Source organism: Trichoderma asperellum, chromosome 6, assembly GCF_020647865.1.
Source record: "Trichoderma asperellum chromosome 6, complete sequence".
Lineage (NCBI taxonomy): Eukaryota > Fungi > Ascomycota > Sordariomycetes > Hypocreales > Hypocreaceae > Trichoderma > Trichoderma asperellum.
Window position 1 is genome coordinate 1,224,518 of NC_089420.1, and position 18,862 is coordinate 1,243,379.

Here is an 18,862-nt window from a genome sequence, read left to right on the forward strand (position 1 = left end):
TTGTCGTATCAATCAATGTTTCTGAACTATTTTTGCGGTTGACTTCGGCGGCTCTTTCCAGCAGTAATTGGGCCAGTCATTACATCACTTGACAGCCTCCTCTCAAGCTATTTGGACAGACAGGACTCGGACATCCGCCTTCACGCATTTCCTCGGGTACAATCGTCACCTCCCGAGGGCAGTCGTGAGTAGGCGGTCGAGAATCCTGGCAAAGGGCAACAAAGATGAGGTATTCTTTCCTGCAGACTGGGCATTCAGCCGTATGCACCGTGCACATTTATCTGGAGCGGCTTTTGTCCGTCAACCACTTTTGAGATGGGTGATTAAATGATAGTCAGGGGTAGGAAGGTGTCCTTGCGTTGACAACATGAGAGAAAAAGAGTGACGATGTTGCTTCTTGCCACATAGAGTACCCAACAGGATTGAGAATTTTGCCCTGCCGCTAATACAATGTGAAGTTTGGGCTAACCAACAAGCAAACAATCTCCTCGAGGAGATGGCCGGATCTGCAGATATATGGCAAAACCAGGGCAAGATGTGGCTTCAAGCAAGGAGGATGTTCCTATCCAAATGGAGCCAGCTACCAGCGATTGCCACTGCCCGGATTCTAGCCACAGCGGAATTGGGCAGTGGGCGGGCGGGCTTGCAGTGGCCGTGTCCCTCCGTTGCGGCTGCAAAGTTCACTGGCGGAAGGCACACAATTGGCCGGTGAGCGACATGGGCAGTTGAAACGGCGAAGAAGAATCATTTTGACAGATAAAATCGCGTGCACCACCCGCACTTCTTTGTGCTGGGCTGAGCTATGTGTGATCCGATGCGTTTGGGCATAGGAGCAGAAGCTCCGGAGCAAAAGCTCCTCCCCTGCTAGGCTGGAGCAGCAAGCGGCGCTTACAAAACCGAGGCGAGCCCCAAATACGGTCCGCTTTTTCTAGAATTATCTTCAGGAACTTTTCGTCCTTTTTACTTTCAATGTTTACTGAAGTCTCTAAGCTACGGGAAAGCCCAGCCTCGGGGTCCGCTGCCTGACGGGCCTGGAGGCTGCTACTCACTCCGAACGGGTGTACGAAGAGCAGTGGCTGCATTCGCCTCGGACCCAGCGTGGCATAGCACTGCAGATCAAGCTTTTGGCGTTGCCTATTGGTATTACTGGCTTTTTTTTTTTGGCGCCGTCTTTGCTTATACTCGTAGCTAGTGCCGGCACATGGCTCTCAAACGGCGTGAAGCAGAGATGACCTCCAGTCGGTACTAGCGCGAGACACACTCTGATGTGTGTACAATGCGAACTCTCTGCGAATCGAAGCAGCCAAGGTACTAGTACTTGATAATTGGCAAGCTATGGTCCGACCCAGACGAACCCCACACGGTCTAGGCATGGAATTCAAGGCGCCACATGGTGGCGTTGTGGAGGGAGGCGAGGAATATCTGCGATTCGATTTTATATCACCGCGATTAGATTCTTTCTGATACGCTGTCGTAGCTGTTTGGTGGATTTTGAAGCGTGATTATGTTTGACATCAAGACATTTGACGAGCCGAATCAGTGATACTTTCTGAGGAAGGGTGACGGCATGCTGTTGCCATTGCTTCCGAGTGACGACTAATACCGTCACTGGTGTGTAAAGCCCCCTTGTGGCTTCGCTTCCACAATTTCTTTCATCTTAGAGGTGATTTTCCCGTCGTTCACAGCTTCTTGGTTTCTATTGGGCTTCTCTGAGAGATGATCATCAAACTGGATGCCCGACGGGATGCTATGATAGGCCACCCTCAGTCTTTGACGTGATCACCTGCATCAGCCACAGCGGTGGGGAAGCATTCGCCGCAGCACATGCAGAATCCTACAGTATACGGACCGGACTCATTTTTCTCTTGACAAGAACGGCAAGAATAATCGAATGACAGGTGGTGAACGCAATTGCGGCACCATCATTCCGCATTCTGATATGAGCTACAGGGGCAAATGCGCTTTGCACTGTATAATGCTTGTGGTTGGACATGCGCCCGCCAGCCACGTGTGGCGTCGAGCTGGAAGCTTCCTTTCTGCTCCATAGCTCTCCCAGAGGTTTCGATCAAAATCGGAGTCTCCACCTGGACGGTTTCCATTTCCGTGCAGCGGAGCATAACCTACCCAAGGCTAATTACTTATATAATTGTGAAAGCCATCCATCTCGATGCTGTCGGTGAAGGCGACATCGTGAATGCTTAGCGCCCGCTCTGATCTCTGGCGCTGCGCAGCACCAACAAAGCGTGTGCTGGCGTTGCGCTGATGGCCCACTCAGAAACCAATCAATTGGCCCGTCCAACACGCTGGCGACCTGGTCTAGGATCTCGGCCCTTTCGCAGAGAACAAACATATGTACAGGCACCTCCGGTATGTACATGTACGGTAATAATGGTGTCAAGGTGTGCTCGGCATGAGGCTACCCTTACACAACAGATCGACGAGGCTTTGGCCGAGCCGTCCCCGCCAATCAGAGACTTTCAATGCTGCTTCGCCTCGCTGCTCTGAGTGCTCAATTCGCCAATAAGATCCAGTGACAAGGCCTTGTTGCAGATCGGCAGTGGCGGCTGTGGCTGCGCACGAGTTGCCACCGTGGGAGCTATCAAAAAAATTGCACTGTCGCCACAGTTGCTGTCCTGATTTTGTTCCCGTAGCTTACATTTAGCTTGTGATAACAGCTCCCGGCGTGGTCCGTTCATCTTTTTTTTCCCTTTCTTTGCTACCGAGGGAAGCAATTTTTTTTTTCTCGCGCTTTCTTAAAATCGATAGAGCGGAGACGTTCGGTCGCCGGCGGTAAACGGTCCGCCAATTGCGCCTTTAAAGCTGAAGCTGGCTCTTGGTGCCGGAGGTAATGCTCCTGCCGCGAGACCTCGCGCAATGGGAAAACTTTTTCGCCGGCCAACCATACAGCACCGGTGTGCTTCTTTTTCAGCTTCAGAGCCACTTACAGATTACCTAAGGCTACTAAAGGGGGATAGGGGTGGCTTACGGACTACACTCTGGAGCGTCTGTATGCTGGTATTGGACCGAGACCATCCAAGCTCATATATAACGAATATAACCTTGCGGATAGAACCTTCCAATGAAATCAGCGTTTCAAGAGCCGTTGTTTTTTCTTTTTTTTTTTCTTACAAGCCACCGCTCAAGTCGATCCTTGGAAAGTACATTTTGCCACAAGCACTATCATCATAGTATCATAGTGCTAACATGATCATCCGAGGCGGAAAGACTAGATAAATCAAACGTAATCCTCACCTCGCCCAGTGGCAGAAAAGTGTGGCTTGATTTATAACTACCTACCGATGGCGTATTTCCTATTTTCTGTTCTTGAGCACCAGCCCTTTACGGATGCCAATAATTTCAGTAACAGCTCGAAGAAGATGGAAGCATCACTCGGCCGTTCATATCGGTTCATCATCCTTGCCATTTGAGCTCTCTTTGATATCAGATGATGGCGGTTCGGCTGATCTAGAGATGTGGAGATTGTTCAAGCGAGCGTGGCAAGCGGACATGGAGACCAAGTGCTCAGTCTGACATCCTTCGGCTCATTCACATGAAATCGAACTATAAAACTCTTGCTATAACCTTCATTGGTTTTAACTTGTTCAGTCTATCGTCTTGATCAGAGTCGTGTACGGCCCACCGATTTCTTCAAAAATCATTCGGTTGGCTGCTACTGCGCTGATTGGTGCCATTAACATCCTAAGTGCCGGACCTCATCTCCGGCCTGGAGCTTGCTATGATAGCACTGGCCATTGGTCCAAGGGATACAATGCTGCCTGATGTGCCATGGTTTGCAATTGACAGGCCGATTGAGGAGATTAGGGCGCCTCTCAGACAACAAGAAAGAAAAAAAAAAAAAAAAAAAAAGGTCACCAGTTAGGGGCTGACTAGTGTCGGCGTACATTGTGCTGCATGACACTTCGCATGGATGGATGCATCCTCGTCTATGCCCAAGCTTAGACACTTCTCTATATCTTGCCTCTTTTGACACTTGTGGACTTTGCAATGTCGGAATAAATCTCCCGAGATGTTGTGCCAGCAGCGTGTCATTAACCTTGGGGCTCTGAAGCTATCAGCTCCATTATAATGGAATAGTCTATTGTCCCGAAACTGGGAAGGCATCATTCGCCAAGGAATACTACAAAGCCTGACACCACTGTTAAAATATCAATTATGGTATCTAAGGGGGCGAAGTTGCCAACACCATTGATCCCACACAGAAAGAATCCAGCCTCCGGACCGCAGTGTTCAACCCGCCCGTCAACCATCTGGCTGCCGCTGTGGGTATAGTATGCGAGGCATGACACGCTTTCAATCACAAATTGGGATTAACAACTAACGCTAGACAAGTATTCTGCTCAACGGCTGCTCATACAGATGTGGATCGCTTCTGCAGTGAGAGCTTCGTTGATACATATCATGCATCTATGGGCTTAGTGCGCGACCATTCCCTTGGCTGATGAAGAGACGGTGAAGAGTAAAGGAGCAATTTCGCCGAGTATGACCTTAGTACCGAGTTCTTCTCGTCCGGCCCTCAATATGAGGAGGGGGCCTCGATCCAATGACAACGAAGAGTTGGTGTCAGGCGCTATCGTGGGTTTATGGGGGGGGCTTAGAAGGGTAACTGATTCGTAAGAGATGCCGGAAATGTCAAATGAGATATGGAGTCGAATTATGCCAACGTGTCCCTTGTTCCCCCACGTTGTGAAGAGGGGAAAATTTTTTATACACGGATAGGTAGATATTTTACCTTTCTTCTCATGCTCCTCTCCTCCCCCCTCTTCCTCTTCCTCTTACTCCTTCCTCTTCTCTTTCTTTCTTTTCTTTGTCTCTGACGCTTTTCCTCTTATTATTATGGATACACTTTGATATTGATTTATGAAAGTTTAATATGACGTAAATTTAAGTTGGTCGCATTGAAGCTGTGTAATGATGTTGGATCTTGATGAGGGGGCACAAGGTTAGTTCTGAACGAGCTTTGCGTTGCTACTGGCAGCACGCATTTCATGAGAGAAATCGACGGTTTTTTTTTTTTCTTTTTTTTTTTTCTTTTCTTTGGAACTATAATACAGGAAGAGTTGTTTTATGCCCGCATTCTCTGTGTCTCAATTTCTGGCTGAACTTTGATGGTTCATATAAGTTGTAATGGTATGTGGAGGTTCTGCCGTAAGAAGCTGATGTGTCCGAAGTTGTAGTTTAACATGAAGAGGTTTTCCAAATGTTGTACTTATGTGCCAAACTTCATGTAGCATACTAAAAAGTATGCAATTATGATGAGTAGTGATTGAATCAAAACTTTGCAGTTCGGGCGAATAACGAATCTCCATGACAAATGGTTGTCAATGATCTCTACCAGTCATGTAGCTCGGACATACTGAATGAATTTTTTCTTCTTCTTCTTCTTCTTCTTCTTCTTCTTCTTCTTCCTCTCTTTCTTCAATTGCCAGACTAAAGGGAATATTTGAATACCTTTATGAATTTTTTCTTGAGAACCGCAACCTTTCTCCCGGAGAGTGTCTCAATGGATACGCGATGCCTCTGTTCCGCGCCGAAGAGTGGATACTAGCTCGCCGTGCCGGGATATCGGAGGCGGCCCCGCTTGAGATTTTGGCGATGATGGGTATTAGATGCAGAGCTGTATGGGCGATCTACATCCTCTCTCTATGAATACTTATTTTTTTTCTTTTTTGTTTATTGATTTATCGATGCGATAGCGAAGTAGATGGTAAGAGAGAGTGGGAAATATTTTGTGGGAAAAAAGGGTGGTAGAGCAATGTTGTTGTGCTAAGCGAGCGGGAAGGTCTTTGAGACGCTTAATTGGGTTTGACCAGGTTGTTTGTTGCTGTCGTTGTTATTGCTTGCCCATCATTTTTTTTTTTTTTATCAATCAATCTTTTACATTATACGTTTTAATAGCCTATAGCGCCTGTTATTTGTTTTGACGAGACGCTGAATGTAGTCATGTCGTTGGCCGCGAGGTTGATCGGTATGGAATCTTCTCTCATGTAAGAGTAGTCTCCTATTGGTCTTTCGATTGGCCTTTTACTCTTCTTGGATTTTTTTTTTTTTTGGTAGCGTCCTGACTTCATTTCAAAAGTCGTACTGGATTGAAGAGCTTAGTGCAAGGCTGGTTGTTGGTGGGGGGGAGGGGGGGCATGGACTAACTACCCGAGAGCGTTGGTCAATACTGGGCGTAAGTTGCTCAAAGAGCGCGATCTACGAGATTATCTCTGTATTCTATGGTCAAATACTTGAGGGGGGAAATGGACGAAAGAAAGGTGGATAGTGTTTGTAACGCGTCAAAAGTAATATAATTATGAACAAGAAATATTGACAAAAATAGAGAGAGAGAATCCACTTCTGGTACCATCATTGAGCGCTATTATCGTTACCTTCATTTTAATTTTTCTTCTCCCTAAAAGGTGATTGGAATTTATTAAAGAGCTCAATCTTAATCATAATTTGAATGAATCCTCTGCATCGCCGAAATTGAACAGCGACTCTATTTACTACGTCAATTAAGCTAATGGTGGAAAGGACGCCAGTCGGTATGGACGGAAATCTTACCAGCGATACAGGAAGTATTGTGACCCATGATAGAACTATTATTTGACTGATGTTTCGGGGTGTTGTAGATGAATGTCATAGTGATAGAATTACCGTATTGATCCAACCGTATTGACCCAAGGTACAAGAGCTATCATAATATAAGCACTTGACAAAATTCTTAGAATAATAATGAAGTAGTCATGTTGTGACTAGGTAAATCTATGGTTTTAGTAGAAAGACTGTTGTTGTTTTAAAATAAAAGCATTTACATATAAAAATAACTGGCCAAAGCCATTTAGGGCTCTCCATCCATAGCTGCAATAACTCTAGGTGGATGATAAATATATGTAATCCGTCAATTTGAACATTGCCTGCCTTGAACATTGCCTGCCTATTTACCAACCAATTCTTCAACATTAAAAACTTTTTTCTTTGTAGTTACCTCAATATCTAGCCAAATTTTAACCTAGCCTCGGACAGGAGGCCGCCAAGTCAAATACGTCATGGCACCTAAGCCGGTTTGCAGTTATTACTACAGTACTAACGTTGAACTGCAACTTTAGAGGCAGTAGAGCTTTGACATATTCCTTGTAGTACTAATGTAACCATGTGGCTATCTGCATACGACGCTGAGAAGTTCATCGAGGCATTTAGTGTATAAGCTTTTCTGCTCTTGCAGGGTTACATGTAAGGAGTCTCAGAAGCAAGCGTGTTGCTTTTTAAGGGGCTGTTCGGGATATAGAATGCCGATGGAGAGGGATTGCAATTACCCCTGTTTGTCTCTGCACTTTGTATACTCCGTATTTGCTAGGGACTTTTGTCCCGATAATATTCATTTCTATAACTCTGTAATTACGACTAATAGCTTGTAAATCCAGCTGTGGAATCACGAGCCCATCTGTCTGTTCGATATTTCGATAATCAACATTCCTCATCTTAGAACGTTACGTATCCAAGTCTGTGTGAGCGCAGTTTCATCTTCTCATCTGCCGTTTCAGGTTGAGACCATATAATGATGCGGTAGGATGAGCAACATAGAGACTCAGTTTGAGTTCTAGATGTAATATTATGATACCATTCGTATTCGGTTCTTGGGATGATCATAGTCGAACGCATGAGTCTCCAAAAATAGCTAAATCGTGGATATAATAATATCGCGAATAGTAATCCCTCTGATGGCCTTGCAACACATCGACTAACTTTAACAAGAGATCAAGTTATGCAAATGCCATGACTGAGAGCCCGCTAGTCGTTTGCTGCGTCCGTCCTATTGCCATGTCCGTCAATTTGTCCTTTTTATCATGTTCGTCCCATGAATCCCACAAAATCCGCCAACTCCAATTCGCTGTTTCTCGCCGGGGTATTTAAGAGCGTCATGCTTTCGCCCAACTCGTCCACTGCTCATTGAACATATATACAAGCGCACTGAGCAAAACAAAAGAGAAAGTGTCATTAATGCTTTACGCCCGTCCCATGAACTTAGGATAGCAATAAAGAAAAGAAAAGAAAGCAAGAAAAAAAAAAGGGCGGAAGAGAAACAAAAGAAAATCCAAGGTTAAATAGCTCGTCCACTATAGTTTAGGTCGTTGTTGAGGCTCCGTTTCGTCTGAGGAGTATAGAGTCCCGATTCGTCTTCGTCTCCTACACGAACCCAGTGCCCGTCTCTTCGGTTGTAAGGGGTCAAGTTGATGTCGACTTCGTCAGTTACTACGATGCCGTCGCTGTTGTTCTTGGAAAATCCCCCGCCTGTAATTTGAACACTGCGCGACCCACTAGAATAGGGATTATCAGATGATTGTTGTGTAGTACCTCCTTTATCTCTGTTTATGAGGCGACGATACAAAGGTCTATACACAGGAAGCGAAACAGCCAAAATACCGGCCATTAGTTCGACGACAGAAAGCATTCCAGCTGGCATGTTGTCCCCTGAAGAAGATTGTTAGTCTTTCGTGGAAAGGCGTATGTTACGGTAGCAGTTTAGACTTACAGCTCCCATCTGCTGTAGAACCAACTGCGAGGGCAAATGCTAGACGAGCGATGCTGACTAGGCATGCGCTAGTAAAAAAAGTATTAACATGTTTCGTCTTCATATATTGATGCGGTATGTCCATAAAATTAGCCAGGCTTACCTGCCACCCATTGCAAATGTAAATATGACCATTCGCTTCCTCTGCGTGGAGAGGTTGAGTTTGAGAACAAGGGGGATTGGCATAGCGAGAACGATGAAATCTGTAACGATGTTGCATATGCCGGCAACAAGGACAAGAGCGCCATAATTGACGCATGTACCTCCAGCGATAGACGGGTCCCAACCAAAGGCAATCGGGGTACACTGAAAGATTGCAACGAAAGCACAACTGATGGCCCAACAGGCCATGAAGATAGCGACAGCCCAAAGGCAGTAGTGGAACCGTTTTTGCGGGAAGATGGCATGATACATGCTCAAGATGCTGAATTTGAGAAAAGCCATGCAAACGCAATAGAGGTTTTCGTTGATAATATTGATCTGTCGAGGAAGGGAGTATTAGGATCTCAGACTTTAAACAGAGCAACTGTTGTGTCTTCCAAAACATGATGCAGTTCTGAGACTGCGTTGATCAACTTACAACTTGAAGCATTCGTGCATTATTAGGATCTGTAACGAGGATGATATGTCGACCACCCCCATACTTGACTGACATTGCAAAGCAAACATCAAAAACGGCAAAGTTGAGCTGTGAAGCACTATTAGCTTTGGACTCCTCTGAGCTGGCCTTTGACTCAGTTGCCTGTTCCCAAGGCCGGCGCCTAGTTGTCCATCACACGGGAACTGTTGCAAGTCTCCGCTGCGACAACTCGATAAACTCACCCAAGCAAACAATATCAGCCAGTCGCTCGTCGCGATCCCAGCCTTTGAAATCCTTCGCGATATCAAGCGGAGGGCGATGAAGACGATTGATGCGATTCCGCATATTGATGTGCATGCAATGATATCTGGTACGCGCGTGTCATTGATGTGTGCCTCCATGTAGGCGATCTCGGCCGCATCTGGTAGCCGTGGCATTGTGGCAGATTCTTTCTGGAGTCAAAGCGACTCCAGCTGGATACATGCGCAACGGATCAAACGAACAAAACAAAGAAAAAAGAGAAAGCTGAAGAGGAGCAAGCGGCGTTGTGCCTCTACAACCTTATCAGAAATGATGACGCCTGCTGCTTGGCAGCAGTATTCGAAAGTTGGGAAACCACATTGGTCAACCGGCAGAGAAGATGGGCAACCCGGGTACAAAGTATTTGATTGCCGTCGCATTGGAACTGACCTCTCTGGCTGGAGTAGAGGCAACCATTGGTCCGATATGCCGATTAGGATGCGTGCAAGAGACGTCTCAGTCAAGGAAGACTACCATAGCGAGGGGGGTGAACGGCTTGTGGGGGCCGTGTCGGATCCTTACGCTGATCCTGGCCTATGTCTTACTCAGAACTCTGGCAGTGATGCCACCCAGCAGCGGCCGTTGCTAAGAACTTCCAGCAGCGGTAGTACCTTGGAGTCGCATCTGGAGCCGCATCTTGCAGAAAACACGCCGTGCGAAGCGAACTGAAACCAGCGGCGGACTGCTCATGCTGCGGATACTGGCCGATATCGAGAGCGACCCTGCTCGATGCCAGGCTCCCTGGGCAATGTAACGCTGCTTTGACTGGAACCCACGAGGTCAAGCCCGGCGGTGCTGTTCAAGCATGCCATATCGAGCCGCCACGAGGGAGCGAGCTATTGCGCCGTAGGCGAATGGCTGGCCTGGCCATCGGGGGATTCCCTGCCGTGCTTTGCCACTTTTTGCCAAACATGTGTGGAGGGCTGGCATGACCATGGGTAGCATTCGTATGGATACTCTGCGCTGCTAGCCAATGTCGCACAGGAGAGATTGGAATCGCTGGGCGGTGGTACGAGGCGAGGCCATTGCGCTCGGGGGGATTGCTTCATCGAGCTGACGGGACAGAGTCCGGGCGTGATCTGGATCCTGTATCGGACAGGGAGCAGAGAAGATCTGAATACTAGTAGGTAGTCGTACTGCGTATATGCCTGCATGTAGTAGGTCGTGATGAGCAGCTAAGAGGGCATCCTGGGCTGCTGTCTGTGCTCTTGTCGTGTCGAGAACACCCTGCCTTGGATCTGCTAGCCTGGACGATCGCACGAGTTGGTTGCGCGATGAGGCGCCTCGGTGGACCAGAGCGCTGGATGCCGGGTCTAATATCTGACAATGTCTGCTTCGGCAAAAGGCGACGGTGACGACGAGGATGATGACGGAGAAGAAAGAGACAGGTGGGGGACGGAAAAGTAGGACCACAGAAGGAACACGTGCGCATCCGCCTGTAACATGGACACATATTGCCTGATCAGTTCTCAGCAAAAATGTATGTGCGTAAAGCTAATTTGTATGTGCAAAATTCTCGTATTCCCGGATTTTCTGTCGCCCGCTGGAGATGCGACTAGTCCAGCAAGGCAGGTCTTGGAGGTGGTGCTGATGCGGGAAGTAGTGCCAGTGCTAGTGCCAGTGCTAGTTGAGTGCTATAACTTCCATATTGAGCGCTACCGGGTGGTGGGCAGTCAGAGCCACCGCTGCAGACGCACACGCACCTATATTTGGATGCCGTGACGCTTGGCTTCTGTAGCAGCAGGCATCGTTGAATCCCTCCGCTCCATGCATGCGGCATATTGTCACGAGCAGAGCTAGCGCATCACTCGCCTTCCCAGCAGTGGCAACTAGGGACTGTACGAGATGCTGCTGCTGCTTGCTCTGAAGGCAGCGCCAATGTGGGCTACGGCATACAGCAGACTATACCAGCATGTACATGCATAGTCAGCCAGCATTTGATCTGGAACTTGGCGCTTATACACACCAGCTGAGTGCATGCACAGGCACAGGGTCCTTGAGCCTAAATGCCCTGAACCAGTCCCTCTAATACCCCTACCCCTCCCCCCTCCCCTTCCCGCTCGTCCCGCCGTGGGGTGGCTGATGATGAGCTTTTAGTGTCCCGCCGTCTCCAACTAGCTGCCTGCTTTATTTGCACCTTGGCGTGCTGCTGTAGTGCTACATAGCACTGCTCTGTTCCAGGCGCCGTGAGTGGCTCGGGAATCCTTCGGGCCGAGCACTTTTCGAACGCACAAGGCTCAAATGCTGGCTTCCAATTGGTCCAAACTAAAGCAATACTTGTATGTAACTGTAAGGTAACGACACGACATTGATGATATGCCTGGGTACAGGATACCATACATCTGCACGTATAAATTACTGCTGCAGCAGAAGCCGGGGAGGGGGCCTCCTACGGTGAAAATTTTTGCTCGGTGCAGTCTCTTGCATTTCTTGGCTGCTGCTCCTCCATCCCTCTGTCCCCGTAATTTCCGATGCTCATTTCGACTCCTCTGCGCTGCATCGCTCCTTGGTACTAAATCGTCTGATCTCAACTCGGCAGTAGCTGCGACCCTAGCCGTTATCTTGCCCACAGTTCTCATTCCCACTCTCGCTGCTGACCACCACCCATCGGCTGTCGATGCTGTGCGCTACACCGTGGATTTTCCTGCCAGAGCAAGGTCGTGATGCCCATAAATATGATGGAGTTGTAGTGGCCTACCCGCCTAAAGCAGGTACCTGTATCTGTATGTATGTACGGATACAATTTGCGGGGAATTAAGAATGCTAATAGTCCGCCAAAGGAGCGACTATGCAGATATACATGACCATTGTGTGCTGCCAATAAAAGAAGATATTATCCATATGATGCCAATTAATTTACTGGAAACCGGGTGCAATAGGTACCACACCTGCACCAATGGCTCATATACCACCCGTGCCGTTCCAATCTCCCCACGCTTCATTCATCAGGAATACGAAGAAAGGAGGCAAATACAATACTTCTCAATTGCATCATCTCCCATAGTCAATGATACTCACATCTATCAGAGATGTAAGAATTACTATCTTAGAGATCTACATCAAAGGCTGACAATTCCATTTATTGCAGACTTTCTAAATATAGCAGTCTTCGCTAATAAGTCATTCGGTTTGTAGATATTCCACCAAGGTGTTCCGCGATGCTACGCAAAAGGTCACCCATACGCACAAGGAATAGATTTTTGCCGTATGAGAGAAAACAAATACGACAACGCATTAAAGAATACCACTTTGCAATACTATGGTGTGGAATCAATGCTCTACCATGTATCGAATATACTACCTATGTATTAAGCTGTTGCTACAAGTACCGGCAGATACTACTCTGCGTTGGGCCGCGGTTCGCCGTTGTAGATCCTTTGCAATGTAACGCTGCCGCTCTTCATACTTGCTAAGCCCGAGTAACGTGCATACATGAACCGAAACCCGTCATATATCTGAATCCTCCCCGGGTCAACCTATGCGGATGTGGCTTGGACGCAAGACAGACGATCATGTACATTTTCTCGGCTTACACACAGGTATAGCAGATTGGCAGCTTAAGCTTACTTGCATGAGATGGAGCATAAAATCTCAATTATTCGGATCGCAAAGGGATATGATCTGCCTCGCCATTAGTATAAGATTTAATAGAAAAGTAGGTGGGAAAAGACAGTTCTACATAGACACCCTCATCTCCTAATCATGCCGCGTCCATCCCTCTCTTGGCGCTGTTGGTTGGTTCTCTCTTTAAATACCGGTTGCTGTTAGAGCAATATCACCCCTTGACAGCTCCAAGGATCCGATACTGTAACATTCATAATCCCAATTAAGCATAAGGAGATGTGTTGCTTTGTCTTTAAGCCTGCGTGCATCTTTGACAGATACCTTCTCTCTTCTTTGACCTTCTCGACTTAGGACACGCACTACTTCGCCTCCTCCCTCCTCTCATTCATAGCCAAACACCATGGAACAAGTGCTTTCATGCTGCGTCCGTCCACCTCCTCCGCAGTCGCTTGAGTCTTCATCAACCTTAAACTGGCGCCAATCGTCTGCCGGCATTTCATCACGGCCCATTGACACACTGGAAAACTTCTTCATAGTTCTAACAGATAGCGGTTCTCCCGTTAACCGCGAACACTGGGCCGCCTCAGTGGCACTAAAGATCAAGTTCAAGACTTCTTTGACAGATCCCATTCCGTATTTGCGCCGTGCTTGGCTTCTTACCGGTCAACTTCACCCGACGTTTACTGGATCAATTGTTGAACAGTCCAATGGGTCAACGGGCCAAGAATTACCAGCAAAGCCTTTACTCACGGTACGCCCTTTCGACGCAGATGCCTGGGTATCCAAAACTTTTCTGATCTCATCAGAAGCGTCTGCGAGTGGCGTGTTTGCAGGCATGCTCAGCAATGGCACTCCCACTTGCCACTGGCTACCTGCAACTCAAGAGATTTTCATCCGCTCAGCTCACTGGCGTATTGATGGCATAGGCCTGCTCATGCTTGCCCACAGTTTCTTGTCTTCTTTGGCTTCTGTTTTGAAGAATGGCCTGGACTGTGGCGTGGATTCATATGATGGGCTAGTTGGCAGCGGGCTGCTGACCAGAAGCCTGGACGATCTTGCCGATGCGTATACTGACGAGGATTCCACGCCAAAGTATATCCAGGCGGCTGCGGACGGACTCGTTAGCGAATTTGTTCAGGGCGTCCCTAGTATCGGATTACCCACGACTCCAGCTTCGGAAACCGCTCCGCCGGGAGACAGCGCCCGCGAGGCTCTGCGAATCGATGCCCTTACAACGGCTGCCATCACCGCGGCATGTCGAGCTCGTAAGATCAGTGTCAGTAGTGCCGTCCATGCTGCCGTCGTTCGCACCACGGCTACCTACCCGCAGCATCCGCTCGCCAAACATTTCGCCGCCTTCTTCCCAGTCGATATGCGCAGGCGCCTGCCCAAGCCATACGATGGACCTGATTATGCCGTGGGCATGTTCTCTTCTGGCCTCCCCATCTGCGTTCACAACGTACTTGGCGACGATGCAATGGGCGGCGACCCTAAAAGCTTTGAGGAGATAGCTCAGCAGCTGGCATTAGTATACTCAACAGATATCTCCCGCTTCACAACCGACGATGAAGGAAATCCAGTCAGCATGCTTAAAGTGGTTGCGCCCTATGTGCGGCGCACTACGAAGCTCTTCTCAGCACCGCTGCCACCTGGGCTGCCGCAGATACAGAATCCGGACGTGAGCAGCCTCGGCAAGGTGGAGGCGTATATCCAGCGTTCGTACGGCGGTGATGAGAAAGGCTTCGAGGTGGCAGATATTTGGCTTGGCACGCAGATACTGTCCCGGTCAGTACAGTGCCATGTCTGGAGCTTCAGGGATGAGTTGAATATTGCAGGGTGTTTTAATGTGAGCTTTTACGAGGTTAATTTTGTCAAGGAGTTTCTGGAAAAGATTGAGTCTGAGTTGTTGGCTGGACTGGGCATTGAGCGCGAAAAGACGCTGTCGAATTAGATCAACAAAGCATACATGTCATGTATCAGTACGTATCAAGTATGTACAAAGTGACTGGATAGCTGTAATTACATGTAATGAGCCGTTTCTCGAGACCAGATGCCGAGTAGTGGGTGTCGAGCTAGTCATAACGTACATGTATCTAGGTGGCATCATGTCAATAATAACGTTAACTCTCCTATCGTGAAAAATAATGGTTTGAAAGATAGTAATTGTAATTGGTCTTTACTTTTCTAAGCGGCATCTACCGCTACATGGTCTGTGCTCTTCGCGAAATCCTCCCACTCTTCGCAGATCGCTATCGTCTCCTCACACTTCGTCTTAACTCTCTCCCAGCCATCCGACCCCAGAGGAACACGCAGCGGTGTCTGTTTCCCCGCAGCCATACCCGTGCCCTTGACCAGGTCAATCATTCGCGTAACAGCCTTATCGGCGTCGCCAGGTTCATTGCCGATAATGGATGCCTCGTACTGCCGGACCCCGGCATTGAACTGGGCATAAACCGGCACGCGGGGCTCGACGTGCTTGATGTTGGAGAAAACCTTGGTCCGGAAATAACCAGGCTCGACGATGAGGATTCTGACGCCAGGAGCAAACATGGCCATTTCTTTGGCGAGGCATTCAACGGCACCTGGATGTGGTTGGGATAGGCACGCAAGGCCCCGTACATGTCAGCAAGTGGCCCAATTCGGATAACCATCGAGAAAGATAGGTAATGATTTGCGCCAGGTAGGAAGGAAATGGGTAGGTGTCATTGCCTGATCCTTGAGCCTGTCGTGCTTGTTTATGCGAATTGGGTGAACGGGTGTGTAAAGACATCAGATGAACCATCCCGTTTCATGGGGTGTAAGTGTAATCCATTGGCGAGAGCACAGAAAGATGGTGACGCACATACCTGATAAAGCAAACTTGGCGGCACAATAGCTGCCAGCACTTGGATCGGTATGCCACGCCGCTTGAGAACTCACAAAGAGAAGCGTGCCCTTGTTCTTTGCCCGTAGGCGAGGCAAGAACGCACGGGTGATGTTGAGTGGGCCATGGAAGTTCACTTTGAAAGAGAGATCCATATCTTCTTGTCTAGTCGTGCCCCATGTAGATGGTTAGCGAGAAGAAGTAAGAATAAAATAAAATAAAATAAAATAAAAAGAGAGGTGATCCAAAACCAAAACATATACATATAATTTGGGGAAGTAGACGTTTGAGACACAATATACATGTAAGTCGACCACGGGGATTGGATTTCAAAGCAAATATTGTATATTTACGTACGTTAATTCTTCAATCGCTCCACTGACGATGTAGCCTGCATTGTTGACCACAACGTCGATGCCCTCTGGGTAGATATCCCAGGCCGCGTCGACTTTGGCCTGGATTTCAGCGGCCGGCGCTGTGACATCAAGGTCGAGGATAGCTGCTCCTGTGTCTTTGAGATGGGCGAGCCTGGTTTCGGCACTGCGGCCAGTGGCGATGACATTATCGCCGGCAGCACGGAGCTGGCGTACTAAGGTCTCGCCGAAGCCGCTAGAGCAGCCAGTAATAAACCACGTCAAGGGAGCCATCTTTAATGCCGGTATGACTGCTTAGTTTTCTTCTTCTTTTTCTTTTTGGAGTAGCCTCTTGGGTCTCCTGTTTCTCTAGGGCGGAATGCGGGTAAGTTGTAGTCTGGTGTAGCTCGGTGTACGCGTGTAAGCGTAGACTAGATGTTAAAGCTTGAGAGGCTTCGGGGGTAGAAAAAGAGGGAAGACCAATAAGGGTTGAATGTCGAAGGCATGGGTCGATGAACGAGGGTTTTTTTTTTGGTCTTTGTTTTTCCTCTTAGTAACGGCTTCGGCGTGCTATTTCATATGTCTCCGTGTGTGCAGTAGTCACTGACGCTGCATTGCTTGAAATTCCGCCAAAGTGGAGAGGGTGTGGCCGAGGTGTTACAGCGGGGTCTGTAAAGAGGCACAGCTGATAAAGAAACAGAAGGTAGGCCAGTGTCTACAGCTTATTCTCAATACTGTTTCTGGCAGCAGTCATAACTTGTCAGAACTTTGACCATCACTGAGGCAAAGTTTAAGACGGCGTGGGAAAAGGAGGGGGCTGTGGTGCATAAATGTCGATCGCGGCGCGAATGGAAAGCTGCCAAGTAGCTTTGTTGTAACCTTCTGTTGGGTGAGCGCGCAGTTGCATTCTCATAGAGGAGTAAATCCTTTGGGAACGGTTATTTCGGTATCCGAATAACCACTGTTATAGCGAGACCTTTTGACTATGCACGTCTTTGTTTTATCCCTCGCATATACATATGAGAGGCGTCAGATATCCAGGGTAAATGAGACTAGGGGATGCAGGATGCTGCTCCGGCTTGCCTAATTAGAGCGCAGCCAGTCGAGCCCATCGCTAAGCTATCTTGACAAGCGCCCCACGATGGGTCTGTAAGTAGCTACCATAAATCTTTAACGTGTTGTATCGGCATGGATGGTACTTCTATTTGACTGGTGTAACTGGCCAAAGAATCAGCACATCTGGAAAATGTTCGTTTCACATGTCGATGTTCACGAGAATATCCGGGTGCTTTGGCAGCTTCTGGATAACAAGCCAGCTGGCTGGGAGGATGTCTCAACGCACACACAGTATGCTGCGTATTATGCTATTGGCTTGCTCAGTCAGCTAACGAAATATGAGAATTACTAGCAGTTTAGAAAGTCACACCCTCCATGATACTACACGAACCTACAGAGTACTTATCCGAGGTATGTGACGGTTGCCATTCTTTTTCTCTTTTCCTCTTTCTCTCCATTTTTGTGCGGGTATGTGTCTCTATTACCAATATTTTTGTCGACCCTGGGCTACTACCCTCTTCCGCCGCCGCCGCCGACTTGGGTTCCCACTGAAAGGTTCTAAGTATCCGCTTGCCTGCATGCTATATATCCCAGGCAAGTGAGATGCAGATGCAGGTTACGGTGTGCAAAGTCTGCAGCATGCTTTCCCTCCATCATTACGACGGCAGCAGAGCAGCGTCCTGTGGAATTTGCTGCGGAACCGCCACAGAATCGCTGCAGAAGAACCTTGAGAGTGCGAAGAGATAGTTACATGTAGTTCGTACAATTTGGCTAAAGAAGCAGCCCAGTATTCGTATAAAGACTTTCATTGCCATGATACCGATTTCAAGATACAACGGCAAAAACTGTTTGATACTATGCAACCGTGTGTGCCTGGGGCCATTTTAATGCAGCGAATTGTACACCTTGGCCAGCAAATTAGAGAACAAGAATGCTAGTTGTAGCAATTAATATGTCGCAGTCCTGCTAGCGGTTAGCTGACAATGAACTGATGGCATAGAGTCGAACACACGGAACCAGATAAGCCCCCGACCTGCATCCGGCTGGCCGGCGCTCGCCCACTCCCCTACCTCTCTTGTTAGTTAATAGGTAGTTATTGTATTTGGTCGAAGAGCAGGCTTCGTGGAGGAAACACTGTCGATGACGTTATACGGCTTCATTCGATTCGGAGTGCGTGTAGCTTCATCTCGAAATAATTGGACCTCAAAAGCCTCCGAAAGGCACCAATTCTTAGGGCTTAGTATTTAGTGCTGAGGCAACCTGTATTCGCACGCCGTTGATTTCCCCGGTCCTGCGTGCATTGTTTAGTCCTGGGTCAAGTCAAGGCACGGACATCTCCGTACATCCAGTCACAGCCCACGCCAGCTAAGCAACGAGCCGTCAAAACGGGCCGTTCAGGGGGGAAGTGCCTCACAACGAGGAGTCCCTGCTGATACCGACGCTAGGGATAGGCCAGACTGCCTTTCCGGAGTCTTCGCTGGCTCTCTTCTCCGCAGAGCATAGTGGCCGCAGATCAAACTGACAAGGCTAATAGCTAGCTGCATATAGCATACGCCTCTGCTGCCAAGTTG

The 18,862-nt window shown here is 48.2% G+C and overlaps 4 protein-coding genes across 4 annotated transcripts; 1 reads left to right on the forward strand and 3 right to left on the reverse strand.

Moving 5' to 3' along the window:
- Positions 1 to 4,433: 4,433 nt before the first annotated feature.
- On the reverse strand, positions 4,434 to 6,398 carry TrAFT101_009875 (uncharacterized protein; the record flags this gene model as incomplete). Its single annotated transcript, XM_066128784.1, has 2 exons — positions 4,434 to 4,588; positions 6,368 to 6,398. The coding sequence occupies 2 exons, from the start codon at positions 6,396 to 6,398 to the stop codon at positions 4,434 to 4,436; spliced, it is 186 nt and encodes a 61-aa protein (XP_065984907.1).
- A 1,706-nt stretch (positions 6,399 to 8,104) lies between these two features.
- TrAFT101_009876 (uncharacterized protein) lies at positions 8,105 to 9,592 on the reverse strand (the record flags this gene model as incomplete). The annotated part of the gene is made up of 5 exons (XM_024903841.2): positions 8,105 to 8,475; positions 8,537 to 8,604; positions 8,679 to 9,055; positions 9,156 to 9,263; positions 9,398 to 9,592. The coding sequence occupies 5 exons, from the start codon at positions 9,590 to 9,592 to the stop codon at positions 8,105 to 8,107; spliced, it is 1,119 nt and encodes a 372-aa protein (XP_024761190.1).
- A 3,294-nt stretch (positions 9,593 to 12,886) lies between these two features.
- On the forward strand, positions 12,887 to 15,180 carry TrAFT101_009877 (uncharacterized protein). The gene has a single exon (XM_024905489.2). The coding sequence runs from the start codon at positions 13,420 to 13,422 to the stop codon at positions 14,968 to 14,970; it is 1,551 nt and encodes a 516-aa protein (XP_024761188.1). The 5' UTR covers positions 12,887 to 13,419; the 3' UTR covers positions 14,971 to 15,180.
- TrAFT101_009878 (uncharacterized protein) lies at positions 15,037 to 17,191 on the reverse strand. Its single transcript, XM_024906669.2, has 3 exons — positions 16,240 to 17,191; positions 15,866 to 16,047; positions 15,037 to 15,601 (listed from the first exon to the last, which is right to left on the reverse strand). The coding sequence occupies exons 1-3, from the start codon at positions 16,527 to 16,529 to the stop codon at positions 15,204 to 15,206; spliced, it is 870 nt and encodes a 289-aa protein (XP_024761187.1). The 5' UTR covers positions 16,530 to 17,191; the 3' UTR covers positions 15,037 to 15,203.
- Positions 17,192 to 18,862: the final 1,671 nt, after the last annotated feature.

Coding starts and splice junctions, on each gene's coding strand:
- TrAFT101_009877 (XM_024905489.2), top strand. CDS start 13,420: ATGGAACAAGTGCTTTCATGCTGCGTCCGTCCACCTCCTCCGCAGTCG.
- TrAFT101_009878 (XM_024906669.2), bottom strand. CDS start 16,529: ATGGCTCCCTTGACGTGGTTTATTACTGGCTGCTCTAGCGGCTTCGGC. Junction 16,048..16,239: donor GGAGCGATTGAAGAATTAAC/GTACGTAAATAT, acceptor GGGCACGACTAG/ACAAGAAGATATGGATCTCT. Junction 15,602..15,865: donor CGCCAAGTTTGCTTTATCAG/GTATGTGCGTCA, acceptor AACCACATCCAG/GTGCCGTTGAATGCCTCGCC.